The sequence below is a fragment of the Canis lupus genome, chromosome 17 (genome assembly GCF_003254725.2).
Source record: "Canis lupus dingo isolate Sandy chromosome 17, ASM325472v2, whole genome shotgun sequence".
In the NCBI taxonomy this organism is placed as follows: Eukaryota; Metazoa; Chordata; class Mammalia; order Carnivora; family Canidae; genus Canis; species Canis lupus.
Window position 1 is genome coordinate 49,192,346 of NC_064259.1, and position 18,797 is coordinate 49,211,142.

Below are 18,797 nucleotides of genomic sequence, written 5' to 3' on the forward strand. Positions count from 1 at the left end.
GTTTCATGAATGTGCTCTCTTAAATATCTTTTTTTTTTTAAGATTTTATTTATTTGAGAGGGAGGGAGGAAAGGTGGGAGAAAGAGAGAGAGAGAGGGAGAGGCAGAGGGAGAGGAAGAACCAAGCTCCCTGCCAAGCAAGGAGCCTGATGTGGGACTCAATCCCAGGACCTTGGGATCATGACGTGAGTGGAAGGCGCTGCTTAACTGACTGAACCACCCAGGTGTTCCTCTCTCAAAATAACTAATTTTGAGAAGGGTGCTGTGCTCACCCTTCTTCTTGTGATGCTGTGAGATGATAAAATGTCCAGGTGATGAAATGAAGCGAAGGGAATGATGTAGGCACCGTGAGGTAGCATTAGGCTACTATGGACTTTCCCCACAATCCATCAGGAGGATTATCTGCTTCCAAACCATGACTGACTGCTGGTAACTGAGACTGTGGGAAGTGAAACCACAGACAAGGGGGTAAGACTGCACACGGTTGAATTGAGGTGGCTTGGAGATGAGATGATTGCCAATGGTAGTACCGGGCAGGCAGGGCAGGGAGTAGGCACCATAGCCACTCCTGGCACAGCATGCTAGGAAGGGAACCATGTGACTGCTATGAAAGAGGAAGTGGGGTCAGGGAATTTGGAGGATTTGACTGCAAGGTCCACTACACACCTTCAGCTGGAGAAGCAGACACTGAGGTGCAGGGAAGATTTGAGAGCTTTTAGGGAGGAACAACCAGAATTTGGCGAGAAAGGGTGTATACAGGAAGAGAGCTAGAGGATGAGGATGACTCCACAGCTTCTAGCTTCTAATGTGGTCACCCAGGTGAATGAAGAAGCTGGAGAAACAGGCTTAGTTGCCCTAGGGTGGGGGTGGAGGTAAGAACTGTTTTTTGCACACACTGAGCAGAAGATAGCCAAGTAATGATACGCAGAGATCCAGATGGAGCTAGCTTTAAGTCATCCTCCTGTCTGGGATTTGCTTCCAAGCAATCTGAGAGTGGTGGGTTAGCCATAGGTGACACAAAAATGGCTCTGAATAGATAACCAAAGTCAGTGAGAACATAAAAATTAGTTCAGACTAAGAAAACCAAAGCTGCCCGGCCATTCATCAGGCCGGGAGGACAGACCCTCGGTAAGGCCAGCAACAAAGTTACTGTGAAACAATATTCCTCCCAAGGGCACACTGCAGCCAAAGTGTCATAACCACTCCCATCTTTGTGTGACTGCTTTCTGACCCACTGAGAAACCTTCTTCTCTAACATGATGGACCATCAGAAACTTCGCTGTTTGAAATTTTATCAGTAAAAATGAAATACCCTTCTGTTGCCAGGAGGATCTAAGTTACTTTGACATATGAAGGGGTCTCGATTTGCAATTCAGGTTCAGAGCTTCAGATAAGGGGGTTCTGAACCCAACAGTCCACATTTATCTTAACTTTGTATTTTTGTAGGAAATGAACCTGGGTCTGCTGTGCAGTTCAGACCAGGTGTTGACTCCTGTACATACAGACCTGCTTTGCTTTGAGCCTATCAAAGTACTGCTTCGTTTACATTTCGACCTAAACTCTATTCTTCCCCCAAATCCTAGAATTCTCTCTTTTCCTGTTTGGTAAGACACCCATAGTTCCTCTAGTGTGGTCTCCTTTATCACAGTGAATTAGTAAATCTGATTTTGTCAAACTACAGGTTTGCTCCTGATCTTAGGCTGATCAGGTCAAGGCACGGGTAATACCCTGGACATCTTTGTACTCATCCCTCTGCTCTTACAAATGACTCCCATTTTCCACATATGCAAGTTCTTGAGAAGTCCTTACCCCATGATAAAAGTAGGAGCCATGTTATTATTTGAGATCTCTGCAAGGGCGAGTAACAGCCCTCCAAAGACATCCACATCCTAATCCCATAATGCCTTGTAAATATGTTATCTTAATAGCAAAAGGGATTTTGCCGATGTAATTAAGGGTAAAGATCTTGAGATGGGGAAAGTATCCTGCCCCAGTATAATCACATGGGTCTTTAAAAGCAGAGAACCTTCCCTGGCTGTGGTCAGAGAGAAATGTGGCCACAGGAAGAAGGGTCAGAGACTTTGCTGGTCCTGAAGATGGAAGAAGGACCCACAAGCCAGGGAATGTGGGCAGCCTCTAGAAGACAGAAAAGGCAAGGAAACATTCTCCCCCAGAACCTCCAAAAAGGAATGCAGCCCTGTTCACAATCTCTTGATTCTAGCTCAGTGAAACCCATGTCAGAGTTCTGACCTAGAACTAGAAGATAAATTTGTGCTACTCTAAGCCATATTGTGGCAACTTGATATGGCAGCAAAAAACAAACAAACAAACAAACAAACAAACAAACAAACAAACAAACACAGTATCACTCAGAACAGTGGGTAACGACAGAAATGAGCCAAGGTAGACACCAAATAATCGAACGGCCAGAAGGGACTAACCAAGGAGAAAGTGGTCCAGATGTAAAGTGCGCACTCCTTAAAGCGAAGGCTGAAGGCTGAGCAGACTTTCAGTTGGAAGTGCATCACTGTATTTTTGTAGGAAAATGAACCTGGGGATCCCTGGGTGGCGCAGCGGTTTGGCGCCTGCCTTTGGCCCAGGGCACGATCCTGAGGACCCGGGATCGAGTCCCACGTCGGGCTCCCGGTGCATGGAGCCTGCTTCTCCCTCTGCCTGTGTCTCTGCCTCTCTCTCTCTGTGTGACTATCATAAATAAATAAAAATTTATAAAAAAAAAAAAAAAAGAACCTGGGAGGAACAACCAGAATTTGGCGAGAAAGGGTATATACAGGAAGAGAGCTAGAGGATGAGGATGTCCCTGCTTCACTGTCCCTGAGAGTCTAGTGTTTGCATTTAATGAACAGTCTTTTTCACCTCAAACTATCACCTTTTCCCTTCATGTTGAAAGCCTGAGAGTTTGAGAACTTTCACAATCTCGATTCACATTATAAACTCATCAAGGTAATATTCTGGTTCCAGAAAAGCAGGTTCTACCACAACATAAATGAGAAAGAAATCTGGCTATTTTTGTGTTAATCCGAGTTCTGTGATATTGGAGCGCAACCTAAACGGGGAGTGGGACAGCCACCGGACTGGTCTCACCGTGTAGAGCTGGTCTCCATGTTTAAACACTCCTCCCAGACCCAACCTCCTTGGGTGCTTCTGGCCCAGAACTACTGCTCCGCGTTAAACCACTTTCTCTCTAGACCATTTCAGCTACCAATCTGGACAATGGCAAAGTATTTCACCCATGTAAGACTCCTGATGGCGCTAAGTTTACCCAGGGAAAGAAACACTGGATTTCTAGGCTTTCAGGCTAAGTGAAGAGTATGAGAGATATCAATGTATTCCTAAATGATAAACCCACTAGCCTCATCTGGTTTTGACAACCTGGGCCTAATGCCTCATTCTTACACCAAGGCCATGGCACATGACTTTTTTCTCTGCTTGAATACCCTGCCCCATTCACTCTTCAGAATTCAAAAACAGCTGTTACTTTCCTAGGGGGGCTGTCCCAAGTTATGTTGCCTCCTACTGCCCCAGGTCTCCATACAACACCTGTACTTCTCCTTTTGGACCGCTCAACACACCTGCAATTATTTGTTCGGTGGTCTTCACCTTCACCATTATTTGATGAATTCTGCAAGGTAAGGACAAGGTCTGCCTTCTGTTGTGCTCACTGTTATCTCCTCGGTCTCTAGCAGACAGCACATATAACTGTTTGATGACTAATTAAATGAGTAAAGGGGCACCTGGGTGGGCCAGTTGGTGAAGCATCTGCCTTCAGCTCAGGTCATGATCTCAAGGTCCTGGGATGGAGCCCTGCATCAGGCTCTCTGCTCAGTGGGGAGTCTGCTTCTCCCTCTCCCTCTGCCCCTCCACCCTTGCTCCTGCTCATTCTCTGTCAACTAAATAAATAAAATATTTTAAAATAAATAAACAAATAAACAAACAAGTAATAAGGGAAGGAAGGAGGGAGGGAAAGAGGAAGGAGGGTGGGGGCCTAGTGCTCTTATTCTGGGTGTATAGGTGATTTCTACATTAGTGATTCCTGTAAATGGAAATTAAATATTTGGGCCCCTAAAAGCTAAAGAACCAAAACCATTGAGTTTCTAAAATGTACTTAAATCCTATGTCCATCCCAGGTCTTGTCCAAAGCCTGAAGTAGAAAACAGACATAAGAACAAGTGGATCAGATTTTCGACAAGAGTAAAAGGACAATTCAGTAGGAGAAGGGAATAATCTTTATAACTAATGGTGGGACAACTGGATATGCACATGCAAAAGCATGAAACTGAACCCTTCTTTATACCACACACCAAAATTAACTCAAAATCAATCACAGACCTAATCATAAGAGCCAAAACTATACTTTTAGAAAAAAAACAGCAGCAAAAGTTTGACTTGGGTTGTTCAAAACTTTCTTAGACATGACACCAAAAGCACAAGACTAAACTAAGCTTAGTCAATATTAAAAACTTTCGTGCTTCTTGGGATGCCTGGGTGGCTCAGCGGTTCACTGTCTGCCTTCGGCTCAGGGCGTGATCCTGGAGTCTCGGGATCAAGTCCTGCATCGGGTTCCCTGTGAGGAGCCTGCTTCTTCCTCTGCCCGTGTCTCTGCCTCTCTCTTTCTCTCTCTTTCTGTCTCTCATGAATAAATAAATCTTTCAAAACTTTTGTGCTTCAAAGCACACTATCAAAATATACCCCACAGAATGGGAGAAAATATTTATAAATTATGTCTCTGATAAAAAGTTGTACTCAGAATATCTAAAGTCTCTTCCAACCCAACAATAAAAAGCCAAAGAACTGGGGATCCCTGGGTGGCTCAGCAGTTTGGCGCCTGCCTTTGGCTCAGGGCATGATCCTGGAGTCCCGGGATCGAGTCCCTCATCGGGCGCCCGGCAAGGAGCCTGCTTCTCTCTCTGCCTGTGTCTCTGCCTCTCTCTCTCTCTGTGTCTCTCATGAATAAATAAATAAAACATTAAAAAAAAAAAAAGCCAAAGAACCTAACTGAAAAAGGACAAAGGATTTGAAGAGGTATTTTTCCAAAGAAGGAATACAAATGACCAGTAAGAACATGGAAAGATGATCAACATCATTAGCCATCAGGGAATATAAATCAAAACCATGACAGCCTACTAGGATGGCTATAATCAAAATGACAGCAAGTGTTGGCAAGGACCTGGGGAGACTGGAGCACTCATACATTGCTTGAGAGAACGTAAAACAGTGCAGCCACTTCGGAAAAGTTTAGTAATTCCTCCAAGAGTTAAACGTTTGACCCGGTAATGCCACTCCTTGGTATATACCCAAGAAAAATTAAAATCTAAAAACTTGTATATGAATTTTCATAGCATTATTCATAATAGCCAAAAAGTAGAATCCACGTGTCTATCAATAGATGAATGGATGAACAAAATGTGGTATATCCATACAATGAAATATTTAGTCATAAAAAAGAATACATTGATGCATGAAACACCATGGCTGAACCTTGAAACCCTTGAAGGTGAAAGAAACCATTCACAAGAGGCCACATCTTATATGATTCCATGTATATGAAATGTCCAGAATAGGCAAATCTAGAGACAGAAGGTAGATTGGTGGCTGCCTAGAGCTGGACTGGGGTGGGAGAAGGGAGATGACAGGGGATGGGAAATGACTGCTAGTTGGTTGGCAATTTTTCTTGGGGTGATGAAGACATTCTGGAATTGACTGTGGTGATGGTTGCACAACCCTATGGACTATACTAACCACCACTGAATTGTACACTTTAATTAGGTGAATTGTATGATATGTGAATTATATCTCAATAAAGCTGTTAAAATTTAAGCAGGGTAAAGAAATGCTGTGCTTCTATTTCATAACAAGCATGCATTTGTCAAAAGCCAATCTCACACTCATATTCATAAAGCATAAAGGAAAACACAGGTTTGTCTTCTGGGACACTGATGCCTGAGCTTTGTTTTCCTGTGTGCTTGCACAACTGTCAAGGGCTCAGTGCAGGAATTCTGCTCCTGGGGAATCATGGACTTGCAGGTTTCTTGCAATGGAACACTTCAATTCTATACAGCCATGCATTTTTTTTTTTTTTTTTCTCTTAACAATGAATTGTCCTTGGAGCTTGAAGTGCAGCACAAAAAATTCTCTTTCCAGCGCAGTCACTCCATTGAGATCACCTGACACCCTCTGGGGACGATATTTAGGGCAGGCCAGAGTGCTATGATGAACAAACTCTAAATGTGAGATACTGGACTATGGGGCTCCTGATTTGTTTTCTCCCTCCCTTTCATTCTTCAGTCTAGCACAAAGGTCTAAGTGCCCCATGCCTCCTAGCAAGAGTGTTGGATGGGAAGAGAGGAAGGAACATCCTAGAGTTCAGGTTCCATTCCCTAGCTCTAGGAGCTCACACTGAGTGTCCACCCTCTCCCGAGCCACTGTACTTCTCTCATTCATGCGCAGGGCAGGGCTTGCTTGGGAATCCTGCAAACAATCCCTGCCTGGGCAAGTCAGAGGGAACAACGGAGCACACCAGAAGTCTCCCTTGTATGATACATGGAAGTCTGGGTGGGGAAGACTTCAAGAAGAAAAGCTATGGCTGTCCTCAAGTCGTCCTCATCAGGAGGAGAATTCAGAGCAGACACCAAGAGATAAACCAACAACTGAATTAGCAAAAGAAGCAAAACTTCCACTTTATTGTATAAGTCCTTGAGATATAAAAGACAATAATTGCAAAGTCGAAGACTAATACCAACCATAGACATGAGAGTCAGAGGACTCTAGGGGTAAAAGGAGATAGCAAGGTGCATGACTCAGGATTTTTCCAGCTTTAGAAAGTTAGACAGCCCAGATCATGGCCAGAACATCCTAGTACCAGTTACAGATTCTTTACAAAGATGTTTACCTGTGGTAAAGAGAAAAACCAAAAGTTAACTTTCACATTTTCAGCGGACTCTACAATAGTCCACCCACACTGCGTATGCAGTCATGTCCACGAGGTTTTGTGAGTTAGGGAAAAGAGGCAAGGGGAGGAAATGACCTGCGCAGGGTAGATGGTATCAAGTGGCAGAGCTGGGAAGAGAATCCAAAAATTACATTTCCCCAGTTCAAAAACACCTTTGAGGAGGAAGTTAGCTGGGAAGTCAATTATAAAACAATTATTAGCCCCAAATGCTTCAGAAAAGAGGGATTCTATTTGTAACTTGTACAAGGTCCCGCAGGCTTTGGAGTATGAAATGCAATTTAAAGCACAAAGCACAAGACCCATTATATTGAAGTCTGAAGCAAAGATAAAAGTGTGATAAAGGAAAATCACTAAAAGCAGGAGTTAAGGTGCTCCCCACCTTTTTCATGAGTTCTTCTTGTTTGGTTACTTCTTCAGAAAAATCATCATTGACATCCAATACCAGCACTGGAATGTTCAGCAGAGCCTCAAAGTGGAGCCTGTAAGAAGTATGAACATTCAGGGGACAGAAAAAGGAAAGCTGAACCCACCTTCACACACTCACCACATCTTAATAATCCCAAGAACAGATCTAAAGTCACATGGCTTCTCAATGAAACTGCATGTAAATAACAGTTTAAAAAGAAGAATTTAATAAAGTTGGCTGCAAAGAGGAAGATTGAAATTTCTTTAGTCTTGAGATGGATACTGAAGGTCAGAGCCCCAAATATTTAAGCCCCAAATATACCAAGCCTGAAAGGAGGAAAGGCCAAAACTAGGACTGACAACTTAGTAAAATGGACAATTTCTCTAAAATTTTTCAGCCCTTCACCCCGAGTCAACTATATCACCATCATCAATTACAATGTTCAATCTAGGGAAACGTTAAAAAACAAAAAAAGCTGGAGAAACAATCTAATAAAAAGTCTCTTAGAATATACAGATTAGGGATCCCTGGGTGGCGCAGCAGTTTGGCGCCTGCCTTTGGCCCAGGGCGCGATCCTGGAGACCTGGGATCGATCCCACATTGGGCTCCCAGTGCATGGAGCCTGCTTCTGCCTCTGCCTATGTCTCTGCCTCTCTCTCTCTCTCTCTCTGTTTGACTATCATAAATAAATAAAAATTAAAAAAAAAAGAATATACAGATTATATCTAATACTAAGTTTCTCGGTTGAATTTCTAACCACTTGGGTACATTCTGAACCTTCCTATGGGGCTGCCTATTGGACTCATGTCTGAGCAACTGGCTGTAGGGAGGCAGGTGTCTGTGGTACTATCTTCTTCTCCACTTACTCAGTTGTCTTGTGAACAAGCCAGGCTTCGTGTTGATCGTGAAGCTGCTCGAGATACGTCAGCTCAACTCCTTTCTCCTCTTCCCTGGCCCTCTGGTGTAGTCTCTTCAAACAAACCTAAAAGACAATCCCTGGGCTACAATGGGCTCATGTGTTACGCTGGCTGTGATGATGTAATTCTCAGGGTCTCTCAGACCCTCTCATGATGTCGAACCTGGGAATGATAAGCCACGACTTTGCTTCTACTATCCTGTTTTCTTATTCAGTCACAGGTTAATGGCAAACTTCATCCACCCTGGGAAGCTATAATTACTCAACCTTTTCCTCCTCCAAATCCCATCCAGGAAGTCACTAAATCCCCTTTAATCTCTCTCACCTCTGCCTTAGTCAGGTCCTCATCACCTTTCACCTAGACCATGGCAAGAGCCTTCTGGCCCTCCTTCTGCTTTCTGAGGGTGGTGAAGAGAATGGGAAGAGCACAGGCCTTAAAGCCAGAAAATCCATGATTCAATTCCTGTCTTCACCATGCATGCAGTAGAGGTGCCATCTTTACAGGCTTCCCTTTCATCCACTCCACTCACCCCACGGGGAGCTGTGAGGACTCACCAAGTTAAGGTGTGTCAAATTCCTGGCCATAGCTGCTCTCTCCTCCCAGTGAACCTCCTCCACCCACTCTTCCATAGTGATGCAAGAGAAAGGCAGTACTCTCCTTGCTGCAAACACCTCACAGGTTCCTTACTGCCTGTAGCCATAAAGCCCCAGGTTCAAGGAAGTATGAGGAGCATCCAATTTACAAAATAGTTAAGTAATCTGAAACATGTCTTTCATATCCTGTCACTCACTGACTCTGGAGCAGAATGCAAACTCTGCACAGGTCAAAGATAAAACAAAGAACTAAAAAAAAAAAAAAAAAAAAAAAAAAGAGCTTTAAGACTAACTCTCCTTTGCTCCCCCTTTCCAGAGAGTGCACCATTCCATTCTGCCTTCATCTGGTAGTAAAATCTGAAGCACACTGGCTCAGAGAATGTCGTCTTCTCCTTTACCTGTCACATAAGGCCATCCCGGATTCTGGCCACCCCTTCTAGCCCTCTACCCTCAAATTCCTTAGTACCTCTCTGGAGTCAGTGGTAGCCAGATTGGACCCAAGGGACAGGCCAAGCTCTTTACCACCTTGAGACTTTTGCTCCAAATGTTTGTTTTGTCTGATTACTTCTCTTCCTCTCTTCACCTGGCAAACATTTCATCATTCAATGTCATCTGTTCTGGGAAGAAAAGGTGGATTAACCACTGACCTAGGACTATCCACTTTCAAACACTAAAAAACTTTATTCCCAAATGTAAACTTCCCAAATGAAGTGTGTAATATTCCTGAAGATGCAGAGTCCTTGCTGTGTACCCCACTTTTCCTCTAAAGAGACGAAGTCATGTAAAAAATTTCATTTATGAGCTTATGTCCAACTTTTCAGATTAACGGAGACAGATCTAATAGGTTAATACTTTTAGCACTTACTCCTCAATAATCTTTTCCCCTAATCAATTATCATCCCAAACTTAGATGAAGTCTTTGTCCTTGGAATTTTATAACTTAGTTAGATAATAAGTAAAGTGATACACAAAACATGTGCTAAACTGTGAGGTCTGGACCTTCAGGGTAGCAGTTCAGATAAGGGAGGGAGCCCTGGGCCCCAGCAGTCAGAGACGTATTCCCTGGAGGAGGCAGGGGCTCCCCCTTTATCTCTGGTACCAGCTCTGGAGCATGCAGTAGGTCCTGGGGAAACACAGGCCACTGGTGGCATTTCCATTGTATTAGGCAACAGAGGGTGTGCAGAGGGGGCACAGTGGCTGAGAGCCATAGTCTGTCTTTTTCAGGGCTGAGCGCTAGGCTGGCAGAGCCAGTGGTCAGTATTCACAGTTTGCAGTTCTGACCTCATCCCCCAGCTATATTTACCTTTTTTCCCCTGCTTTCATCTTTTCTTTTTCTACCTTCCTTTATTATGAACCTCCTTTTTCTTTTCCACTCTCTTTCTGCCCTACACCCTACCCTTACTTCTGATGCCTTCAAAACATTTCCCATTGTTTGCCTCTATTCCCCATTACACAGCTCTATAGCCCCGAATTCCAGCGGTCCAGTTCTCTGTCCCACTCACAACTGATGATAACTTTTGGTATGTTTTCAGAAATAATTCATGCATATACACCTTATTACCACCACCTTTCAAAAAAACACCATAATTGTAAAAAGCATCCCACACACTGTGCCAGCTTCTCTTCACTTAACAATGCCTTGGAAACTGTGATATTAGTATAGTGTTTTCCCATTTTTGTGGCTTCAAGTCTTCCAATGAATGGACAGAGCATAATACATTCAACCAGTCTCTACTCATGAGCACTTGGGTTGTTTCCAATGATCTGCTATTACAAACAAGGTGGCTTGCACAGGGGCCACTATGCCCATGTGGGAGCACAGTTATGGAGTAAATTCCAAGGAGTATGATTAATAGGCAAACTCCTATTTTGAGCATTTGGTAAAATTCTTGTTTCACTGGTATGGTTACAACAAATTCTTTTTTAAAAAGTTCTGTGCAAGCAGTGCTTTAGTCCTGTGTCTCCTGACATCAGTCGTCCAGGGGAGCTCGCCTGAATGTAAGAAAGTGTGGTTGTGAACAGCAAGGGGAGCCCCTCCTGGTGACCTGCTCCCTTCAACAACTGCCCTAGGAAGAGTGGCTGCTTGGACAGCAATTGGACTATGACTCTGCTAGGGCATCTGGCCACCGTGCTTCCCAAAACTAAACCCAAGTGCCCTCTAAGCCAGGCATTTCCAACACACTGTCCCCATGCTGCCAACAGTCCCTGGCAAGGCCTGGCTGGCTGCACCAAATTCCTGATTCCATAGGGTGGGGTGGGGACACTGAGGCCCAGATATTTCTCTTTTGACTGATTTTTTTGTTGGCTTGCTTGTTATTTAGAACTTAGGGAAGAACAGGTAGAAAGGAGCAAAATGCCCCAACTAGGTCCATCTCACAAGCTCTAACCTCAGTATTTCCCACAGTTCTGTAGTAGAGTATGGGGCAATTGCATGGCTTTTCACACAGAGATGTGTTCACTTCTGTTCTGCTCTTCCCTTGGATATAGTCACCTCTGAATCTCACAGGAGGGATCAGGGGTGATTCTGGGGAAGGATTCCTGGGTCTCTGGCTCTAAAACCATCAAAAAACCACCAAAATCTCCATCCAGTCTTAAAGCTTTGCTTTTTCTACGACTAAATTGCAAGAATCCTTCAAACCCCCTCATTCTACCCCAGATGAAAGATCTCAGTCTCTCCATAAAGATCTATTGGTCACAGCATCATTGTCATCATGATTACCACCACTGTTGTCATCATCACTGTCCCCTTCTCACGGTCATTCCAAGTGCACAAAGGAATGAAGAAGACTTTCTTGCTGGCCTTCTTCTGCAAGCCCATGGAATGGGCTCTCCCCAGTATTTTCTGACCCTGCTCAGTTTGCTCTCAGGCCTGCTCCATCCACAAGGCTCAGTCTCATCTCCAAAAAGTATGGCCTCTAGTCAGAAGGGAGCATACCTCCTAAAATTATGCAGTATACCTGACAAGTGACCACACACGACACATATCTGAAAGCCGAGAGCGACACATCTCTCAAAAAATACTTCCAGCCTTGACTCAGAATCCCACTCCAGAAGAGCCCTTAGAGACCACTAGTCTGAACCACTGGGTCTGACAGACAAGAACCCTTCCAGGGGAAAAGTTTCTAAGGGCTGTCCACGGTCTGAAGTCCGAGACTTCGGTGTTCCTTCCATGACATCACCCTAATGCATGAGAGGCTGGCTCCAGCATCCAAATCAGAAAGACACAGAATGTAACTTCTGTAGCCCATTCTGACTTACCAGTGGCACCCTTAAGGTTCAAAAGGCAGCTATAAATTATGATAGTATCAGGGTGAGGTGAGGAAACTCTCCACATCCTCCTGGCATCCTATTTAGGAAACCATCAAGACCACCAGACTCCAATGACCCAGTTTGAGGGAAGGGAGAGCTGAGCAGTTGGCTATAGGTGACCTATACAGAGGAGCCAATCTGCAAACTCTGGCTGGCAAAGGCAATGCCCAATTTTCTCTACGTTGGTGTTACATGGAGAAGAACCCTTTCTAGAAGTCATCAGCTTTAGCCCTCTGCTGCAGAAAGCTTGTAGGAAATGGGGTGCTCGATGCCAGAACAGGAGACTGTTGACCTACACTGCTCTCCATGCTCCAGATAATACCCACAATCTAACTTCTCAAAAAAATTTCTTCAGAATATCGGGTATTGGAGAATGTCACCTCTTAGGTTTCATATAGCCCTGAAGATTAAGGCCTGACGTTCCGTTCCGCATTACCTGGGGAGTAGCTTGGAGGTAGATGAACCCATGTAATCTGAGCTGGCTGGCAAACTTCTGCAGGAGAAAAGAATGCCAGTCTTGATAGATATGCCATTCGATGTCACTGATGGAACCATTTTCAAAAAGATTCTTCGCAAAGATATACCTGGTTGGAAATATAGGTGGCATTGGGAGAGGGGAGAAGAATGGGAAATGGAGTGAAAGGCAAAGGGAGAGATGCAGAAAAATCAATACTCAACTTGTTCCATGTCTATTCAAGCCACCTAACCTTTCTAGCTCATCAATCTTTAAGAAATTTGAATTCTTAACCTGTATTGCCTTCCTTGTTTGACAATAAGATGGGAAATAGCATGTTGACTTTGGAAGCCAAAAATCCCAGCTCTCCGACTGCATTAATCCCCTGAAGAAAAGGCACTAGAAAAGATTATCATTGGTCACCAGTGATTCTCCCTGCTGCAGACCAGCCAGAAAATACGGCATACGGTTCATGAAAACTCACACTTTAGAGATTTATTATTGCAGCTAGTCCCCAAACAAAAAAACAATTCAGGGCTTGTGAGGGCTTCCAAGTCTACAGGCTGCTGAGCCATCCTCGGGTGTGGTTGGTAAGTGGAGAAGGAAATGTACTGAAGCGGTGTCACCTATTGAGTAGGAGATGCATTTCTCATTAACTACAGTATTATCAAGAAAGCAGATATGAGCCCTTACTCACTTGCTTCCTTTGCTGCTGAGCTTCTAATCCAGGTACAAGAAAGCTAAATCTAAAAATCAAACTAGCTTGCCCCTTGCTTACTTCCACAACTAAAGGAGCATCTGGTAAATAGGAAATTGGAGCTAACAAGAAACCACTGCTTCAGAAGGGTCAATTCTACTTTCAAACCTCAGGCATCTTGATACAAAACACAATTTACGTCCTAAACAATGAACTCCAGTTTCTAAGGTAACACTTAGCAACTGGCCACTTCTGGGAAAATGAAATTCAGAATCCTTGTGCAGGAATGGCCCAAGAAATATATACCACAAGGCTGTAAGTCTTGTGATTAAGAGAATGGGCTGCACCATCACATTCCTGAGTGTGAGCTTGGCCCCAAAATTCAGACAGTGTTGCCATGGCCAAGTCATCAAATTCCTTCAGCTTCATTTCTTCCTTTGTACAAAGACATAAGGGTAGAACCTGACTCATAGGATTGTTTTGAGTATTGATGTAGTACTTACAAGGTGCTTGGAAGACTAGTACAAAGTATGCAAGACATCTTTGTTGTTACTATACCTGCTTCTTTGCTAGGCTGTGAGGAATTAATCTGGGAGCTCCCAAAGTCAACTTTCTCAGTCTGGAATGGTTTAGCTATAGTCTAGCTGAAGGCAACAAAGAGATGACTTTTGTAATTCAATTCTGAAAAATACTTTCAGCTTCTTCACAGGAAACTTAGAAGTTAAAATCTTATTAAAAGAGAAATGAGGGCAGCCCGGGTGGCTCAGTGGTTTAGCGCCACCATCAGCCCAGGGCCTGATCCTGGAGACCCCGGATGGAGTCCCACGTTGGGCTCCCTGCATGGGGCCTGCTTCTCCCTCTGCCTGTGTCTCTGCCTCTCTCTCTCTTTCATGAATAAATAAATTAAATCTTAAAAAAAAGAGAGAGAAATGAATTATCTGTTAATAAGCCCTCCCTTTTTTTTTTAATAAGCATTTTTTTAAATTTATTTATTTATGATAGTCACACTCAGAGAGAGAGAGAGAGAGAGGCAGAGACACAGGCAGAGAGAGAAGCAGGCTCCATGCACCGGGAGCCTGATGTGGGATTCGATCCCGGGTCTCCAGGATCACGCCCTGAGCCAAAGGCAGGCGCCAAACCGCTGCGCCACCCAGGGATCCCAAGCCCTCCCTTTCTTAAAGAGGAACACCTCTCAATTTTCCACAGCCAGTGGTGATGGGGAGGGAGAGAGTTGGGGTGCAAAGGACTAAGGAGAGGGAAGTACTATAGTCATCATGCAGGTGACACAGAGAATGAGTGTAAGGATCTAGGCATCAGGGTCCTTGTTCTAGAACCACATACTATTGTTTCTTTTAACTCAAACAGAAAAGATTTAGATGTCTTCCTCCCAGTCATCCACTCTCCCAAACAACAAATGTATTCCTCCTTTGGGACACATATCACACATATGAGGACATGCGGGGTCCCAGAGAGTTGCCTGAAGGCAGGTTCTGGGTCTGCCTTGCTTGCTGCTACAGCCCCAGGTTCTAGCCTGGTATCTGAACATGCAGGGATTTAATAAATCTGTGCTAAGCAAAGAAGTGAATGAATGAATTTTTTAAAGGGAAAGGATCTAAGTCATCTTCACAATTAGAATATATAATGAATTATTCTATCTCAAAAATGCCCCCTTCTAAAGAGAGCATTTATTTATTTATTTATTTATTTATTTATAAAGATTTATTTATTTATTTATTCAGAGAGAGCGAAAGAGAGGCAGAGACACAGGCAGAGAGAAAAGGAGGCTCCATGCAGGGAGCCCAACATGGGACTCGATCCGGGTCTCCAGGATCACACCCCGGGCTACAGGCGGTGCTAAACCACTGCGCCACGGGGGCTGCCCTAAAGAAAACATTTAGAATGTGTAGTTGCCAATAGAAAAATCAGTTCTCATCTCTTCCTTTACAAGAAAACGTTAAGATCTTATAGCTTCTAAACAAAGTCTTTCTTTTTCTGAGGGGTCTCTCACATGCCTACTTCACTAAAGGGCTGGAAATCAAAAAATCCATGGTGAATATGTTTCCAAGCAACCAGGATTGTTACATGTAATTCATCTTCCTAGTCCAGGAGGCATGGCTTGGGAAAGTGGAGAGAAAAATATGTAGTAATATACCCAACAATTGTAAAAGAACCAAAACCTATAGCCCAATTACTGTAATTCACATATTTAGCTTTTATAAAGAGTGAGCTCTCTCGGGGTAGAGAAGGAAGATGTAGCCCATAGGATTTGTTCTATATATTTTGCATGATTTTGAGATTAAAAATTACACAGGGGCAGCCCAGGTAGCTCAGCAGTTTAGCGCCGCCTTCAGCCCAGGGTGTGATCCTGGAGTCCTGGGATTCAATCCCACATCAGGCTCCCTGCATGGAGCCTGCTTCTCCCTCTGCCTGTGTCTCTGCCTCTCTCTCTCTCTGTCTCTCATGAATAAATAAATAAAATCTTAAAAAAAATTACACAACACTTATTTTTTCCCTCTAGGAGGTTTTATGGGAACATTAAGAAGGAGAACTAGTTTGTTTAATTTGGAAATAAATGCGTAACCAACTTTTAGCATCTTTAGATGTAAATGGACAATGAAAATGCAGCATTTTTCAAAGTACAATTATCAATACCCACAGCAGAGCAAGAAGGGAAAACATGCAGTGCTGAGCATGGAGCCTGTAACCAGTGAAGGGCTCAGGGTCTTACCTGTCACTGTACACGGACCTCTCAAAGATCTGTACCGCCTTCTTGGCCTGTAACAGTTTCTCAGGGAAGGGCTCCAGCTGTACTTTCAGGCGGCTCATAAAAGAAAATGTCTGGAATGTGTAGGACCATCGTGCTGGTTCCTGGTACATCATATCTAGCAAGTTTCCAAGACTTTGGGCAGTGAAGGCCTAGAGGGAAATTGCAAAAAAGGAGAATTTCCTAGAAGGTGTATTTATCTCATAGTGTTTCCTCTCCATCTCCATGGTTTAATAATCAATGAGGGAAGCAATTACAAACATTTCCTTCTACTAAAAAGACATAATCCTATCCCCTAGTTTCATCAAAGCTATATAATCAAGAAAGAGATTTTCCTACCTGATGAACTGAGGATTTGAGAGGGAGAGGACATGCCACCTTCAACAAACCAGAGAAGAGCAGAGGAAGAAACACACAGAGAATCAGGACATTCACTGTTTGTGGAGTCGGTCTGACAAGGAGTTAACCAACAACCATCTAAGACTACTTGGAATTAAATCTTTCCATTGTAACACTATGTCCCCTCTCTTTTGAGCTTCCATCTGTGGCTGTTTCTTTATAAAACTTCAACCCAGACAAGAAAGCAATGGGTTTTTTTTTTTTTTTTTTTGAAAATCCAACTAAACCAAATAGATCTCTCTCTCTCTCCTACAGAAGGGATTAAAACAAATAAAACCTTCCTCCACCATTCTGGAGACTTTATGAAATGTACCTTGAAGACCCAGCATGTGCAGGTGGGATGATGTGTGAGATATCAAGAGCCTTCAATTCTTTCCTGGGCTCTGCCACTGACTCAGGACAAAAGTGAATTTTGTACAAAGCACTTTGGATCTGAATTCATGCAGTCACATCAACTGAAGGCCTACATGGATGAGGTGTAACAAAGGGTCAACACTGTCAGGGGTACAGAAAACAAAACTAAGATTTATTTTCAGTGTTCACATGCTATTATGTCATTTAACCTTCAAAACAGCTTCATGAAGAGGGCACTACTGTTATGCACATTTTCTTAAGGGGCAAATTCACTCAGAAAGGTCAAGTAACTTACTTATCCAAGGTTTCAAGTTAAGTGCAGAACAGAGACTCAAACCTGGCTTCCCCTAACTTCATTCTAATGTTTCTCCATATAAAGATAAGCTGGGAAGTAAATGATACATGGAATTTCCACTGACAGAAATGGGGAAAAGTGCATTTGGGGTGGAGAAAAAGAGGAAAGGGAAAAGGTTAAGACAATCACAAGTGGTCCAATTTGGCTAATACAACCACAGATTCCAAAGAAAGATCCCAGCTCTTTGAAAGGCTTCATGGGAGCAATGTAGATAGAGCAGAATGGATCACATGTTTTTCTTCCTTCCAATCCTCCAACCCTCAAACACGCAGCAGTCTCACAAATGGCCCCTGGTTAAGAGCTGGAAGTAGAAGCAGGAGGACGAATGTGAATCCACTTGAGTGTCTAATGGTGTCACTAGAAACTGTAGGGAGCCCTTGGGGTGCAGCATAGTTATGAGACTGCATGAAAGCCCACTGAATGGAGTGTATACAGATGTACTAGGTTGACCGGGTGGGAGCTATTCCATCAGCAGCCTTTGGGCTACCAAAGAGAGACTGTTCTGTAACAAAAAACTGTACAGGGCAAACAATTTCTGAAAGAACCCATCTCAGCTACAGAACAAATGCAAACATCCTTTCAAACATATAAACAAAGAGAGGGACCATAACCGGATATAGTAATATTCAGCAATTCAAAGGGAGAAAACTAATGTGTATGCTCAGGACAAGCAGCCCCTTAGGAGACAGAGCTGTTGCCAGAAACAAAAGAAAACAGAAAAATCTCAATGAGATTCAAGAGATTGCCACACTGATAAGAACAGGCTGTCATAAAAACAATAATATAAAAAGAACATTCTTAGAGGAGAAAAATGCAATTGCCAAAACAAAGCACCCTATGAAGATAGTAGCTAGCAGACTATATACTGCAGTAAACCTAATTAGTGAATATTATACAGAATATAAGCTTGAGACATTTTCCTTAAACTAAGAGAAAAAAATACCCAGAAAATTATGACAGAAATGAAGACACATAGGTTAGAAGGAGGAGGAGATCTGACACTGTGATATTGTTCTAGGGTATTTTTTGCCTTTCCTTTCTTTCCTCTGGAAAGATATATCAGGATGTAATGTCACTTGTGTTCCACCCCACAGTAATGAATTTTGTTTGAATTGTTTGAATTTTTCAAACAACTTTCCAAACAAGAGTTAAAATGATCCACAACTCTATAGTACTTATAGCTCAGACAAAGCTACCTAAAGAAATGAATATAGAGAAGGGAAATGCCACCCCCAACAAAGAGATAGGCAAAAGAAGACCATTATTTATAAAGTATGTGTCTCTCTTACCAAATTTCATCATCACTGAGAATCATTAATAGAACCATGTAGTATCTAGGTATTTAAGAACAAAGTTTAAAAACATGGTACAAAATAAATAAATAAATAAAACCATGGTACAACTAGAGGTTATAGTAAGAAGGAACTGATCTCATACAAGAGCTAAAGCCAAAGAAAAAAAATTAAAGAAAATCTGAGACGTGAGACTTTCCACCAGAGAAATTCAGAGTACCAGAAAAGATTTCATATATATTTACTTACACAGCTTTCATAAATACACACACACACACACATGCACACACA

The 18,797-nt window shown here is 43.0% G+C and overlaps 1 protein-coding gene across 3 annotated transcripts in view; it reads right to left on the minus strand.

The window, feature by feature from the left end:
* Positions 1–6,669: 6,669 nt before the first annotated feature.
* Positions 6,670–18,797, minus strand: part of DGUOK (deoxyguanosine kinase) — a 32,462-nt gene continuing 20,334 nt past the window's right edge. For 2 of the 3 annotated variants that reach the window (XM_025453608.3, XM_025453609.3), the window contains 5 exons: positions 16,071–16,258; positions 12,628–12,775; positions 8,239–8,354; positions 7,346–7,445; positions 6,670–6,906 (listed from right to left, as the gene is read on the minus strand). In XM_025453608.3, the coding sequence (XP_025309393.1) occupies positions 6,880–6,906; positions 7,346–7,445; positions 8,239–8,354; positions 12,628–12,775; positions 16,071–16,258 (579 nt within the window). In that variant the 3' untranslated portion in view covers positions 6,670–6,879. The remainder of the gene's footprint in view (positions 6,907–7,345; positions 7,446–8,238; positions 8,355–12,627; positions 12,776–16,070; positions 16,259–18,797) is intronic. The other variant, XM_049095745.1, reaches the window with a different exon arrangement.